Here is a 3,281-nt window from a genome sequence, read left to right as displayed (position 1 = left end):
AATAATAAAATTGAAAAAAAAAATTCTACCTTAACATCCTGAACAATAAGAACGCCTTTACAATTTGCTGGCTGTTCACTTCTAATATTGGGAGGAATGGGTGGCGGTAGTTGCATTCTAGGTATGACGGGCCGGGGTAACAAAACTGTTTGCCTCGGGGGCACCATAAACTGTTTTGGCGTCGGAAATTTTGGTCGCAGTTTGGGTAGTTTAGGTTGCCGTGGAAAATTTGGCCTTTGAGAGTAGTTTCCAATAACTGGAGTTGGAAGAAGTATAGGTACCCTGGTGACATCTTGGCCAGCAGGCGATTCATCAGTACTGCCTGTACTGCATTCGTCTGGATCTAATATTTCTGTCTTGATTGCCTCCAGTGGCACTTCAAGCCTTGACGAATAATCATGTTCATTACATGTTAAATCAAGATCAGAAGACTCCTCCATAATTCTAAAAAAGAATCAAAACATATTTTCTAAATGCAGAGCTAACAACATTGAACAATGAACCATCAGTGCACAATGTGTTTGTGGAAAATAATATTGTTTAATTTAAACTGAAACTTACATCTTGATCACAGAACTATAGGCCCGAAATTCTATTAGATAGATACATATTAGCAGACTGTCAAAACTTTAACAGACTACATAACCCATTGTAAACATAAATACTAAAACAAATCAAAGGTGAGTGAGAGGAAATGCAACCACGACGCGGCAGTATGGCAAGAGTTAACTAAGTGATGACATAGCCCAGCTGTCACTGGACTTTACATATTCCATATCACAATAATTCCGTAAATGTGACAATCATAATCAAGCCAACAATCTCGGGATAACAAACAAACATTAACCTCCCCCAGCTGCGGTTGCGCATGCGCAGGCGCTGCTAGCTCTGCTCGCCTCGAAGGCGGTGTGACGGCGCGGCGCGAAATTCAAAACCCAACAACGAGCCACACGGGTGCTTCCCCCTCACTCCTCGCCCGACCCAGCAGGGCGTCCTCCCAGCCTAGGGCACTGACCACCACGTTACGCAAAAAACAAACCGATTCCAAAAAAACTGGCGGCGAGTAGCCAACTCTCAAGCGGACGACGGGGCGCTCGCGGTGCTACTTAGGTTGGTCATTGATCATTAGACCGCAGTCATTACGGACACTTCCCGGCCAATCAGGGAAGTTCGCTCGGCGTTCAGGTAAATCCACCACACCTCCTGTCCCCATCCATCCTGGGGCCGCCGCACCGCGCGCTACCCACACTTCGCTCCATTCCACTCCACTTCACACTTCACGGCGCCCGGTCCCCTGCTCTAGCCCGGGACACTTCACTCGTTCGTTAGTAATGTGAGTGAATAAAGTGATTGAGCGTGGACCGGGCTCTACTCCCAGAGAAAGCCACGACGCCGCCGACCGAGGTGCCGCCCCGCCGCGCCCGCCCCCCTGCCTGCTATGCCGGTCTGGCGGGGCAGGTGTCGGCGGAGGACAGGGAGCGAGCGAGAATGGAGTTTAAAACGAACTGGGTCAGGTCACACCGTTAGTTTGGAATAAGTGTCAAGTGATTTGAGACGGCAGGATAAAATGAATAATAGTTTCACAAGAATGAAATATTTTCACAGTTTGGGTACAATGAGGAAGTTGCCCGATAAGAGGAACAAAAAGAAGGTAGCACTGAGGAGGTGGCGTGGCGTAGCGCCGTCCCGAAACAAATCGTAACGTCGGCGACCATGCTGTGTTTTGTCGCAAGTGGATGTGTGATAATGAATCTAGTTTCGAAGCATCTTTAAAGAAAAATTGGGTCCATACCAGACCGGCGTAACCATCTTGTGTCAAAAAGTGCTTCTGCAAAGTTTGGCTTCGGAAAAGTAAGTTTATACCATCCTCTACACCGTCCCGGTGTCGTTGTTTAGGTTAGCGTACGGACATATTTTAACTCAGTGATAATGACTCAACTGTCGTAATAAACGTTGGTATAGGTGGTACCAAAGTGCTAGATGCGTAGGCCCGTTCTAAACTGTTTGAAATCTAACGACACGCATCCTAAAGGTGGATTCAGAGTTCCCTAAAACCGAGCGTGATTCTCACGCAAAGCGTGATTTTCACGCCCGGCGTGATGTAAGTCGATCCCTGATTGGCTGCGTGAAGCTTAGGAAGCGTGAAAATCACGCCTGGCGTGAAAATACCGCTTGCGTTTCGTGAACTCTGAATCCACACTTACCCTAACCTCTGCTAGACTGTCGCTCATCTTCTGCTTTGTTTAGGGACGGCGCTACGCCACGCCACCTCCTCAATGCTACTTTCTTCTTGTTCCTCTTATCGGGCAACTTCCTCATAGGAAAGTGAAAATGTCAACACACCGGCACGGCACGCACGTGCGGCGTGCTTAGTCACTTCGGACAGTTGTTTGTGTTTATGGCCGAGGCTGGGTCGGGTGAGCAGGGAAGTCCCATCCGGGCGAGCTGGTCAGCGCTGCTGGTCCCGCCCCACCCAACAAACGACATTAAGACCCGCATAGCCGTAGCATCGCACTATCGGACAAATCTCTTCCGATGCCGCTGCCGCCTGGATGCTGTGCTGCTGCAGCTGCTGCTGGACCGCCGCGGCTGCCTCCGCCTCCGCCACACTCGTCGTCGCGCTGGCTCGCTCTCGGGACCCGGGACTAGTGTCTGAGAGAGAAGCAATTTAAGGGTTTGCTTGGCTCACTGAGCCACTGAACACTGGGTTGATTGTCCGTGTACGTACTCGGCGCGGGGCGGCGGAGCTGCCGCGACGCAGGCGCAGGCCCGGTTATCGCCTATACCAGCGGAAACTGAACATAAGGAAAGGCAGCTGCAGCAAAAGAGCGGCAGTACGCAGGACAGCGCGGCAAAGATGACAGCAGGGAGCACACGGCATCGTGATTAGCAGGAAGCACGCCCTTCGAATTCTCTCGGGGACCAAACAACAACGCCGATCCGGTGGTTGGCGACGGGCATGACGGACGGCCTCCTCTGGGACTTCTCCAATCATTGTCGCCTGGTCGCTATGTGCCCGGGGCTGTGCCGCAGCGGCCGGTCCAGCTGCACTCCACATCCTCCCGACCATCTCTGGAATTATTTCCAGGACTTGGACCTGTCACGTCCTCCTGTGCGGCGCGGCGGCCGTGCTGCTGGAGACCTCGCCCCCTCAGGTGGTCCAGGACGCCGACAGGACAGGTGGAGCAGGTGATAGTGAGAGTGGAGAGGGGCTGCTGCTGATAGTGAGAGTGCCCGCGGCCCCGGGGTGGCGGCAGGACGGGGCCGGCGGGGCGCCCCCC

At 52.4% G+C, this 3,281-nt stretch overlaps 1 protein-coding gene across 1 annotated transcript in view; it reads right to left on the bottom strand.

Annotated features, from left to right (window-relative positions):
* The window catches only part of LOC113209614 (uncharacterized), a 12,404-nt gene extending 11,531 nt beyond the window's left edge, over positions 1 to 873 (bottom strand). The window contains exons 1-2 of the mRNA XM_026427250.2: positions 562 to 873; positions 30 to 444 (exon numbers count right to left, since the gene is read on the bottom strand). Coding sequence (XP_026283035.1) covers positions 30 to 440 — 411 coding nt within the window. The 5' untranslated portion in view covers positions 441 to 444; positions 562 to 873. The remainder of the gene's footprint in view (positions 1 to 29; positions 445 to 561) is intronic.
* Positions 874 to 3,281: the final 2,408 nt, after the last annotated feature.

Source organism: Frankliniella occidentalis, unplaced genomic scaffold (genome assembly GCF_000697945.3).
Source record: "Frankliniella occidentalis isolate FOCC.00 unplaced genomic scaffold, Focc_3.1 Scaffold7, whole genome shotgun sequence".
Taxonomy (NCBI): domain Eukaryota; kingdom Metazoa; phylum Arthropoda; class Insecta; order Thysanoptera; family Thripidae; genus Frankliniella; species Frankliniella occidentalis.
This window is presented reverse-complemented; position numbering and strand designations above follow the sequence as displayed.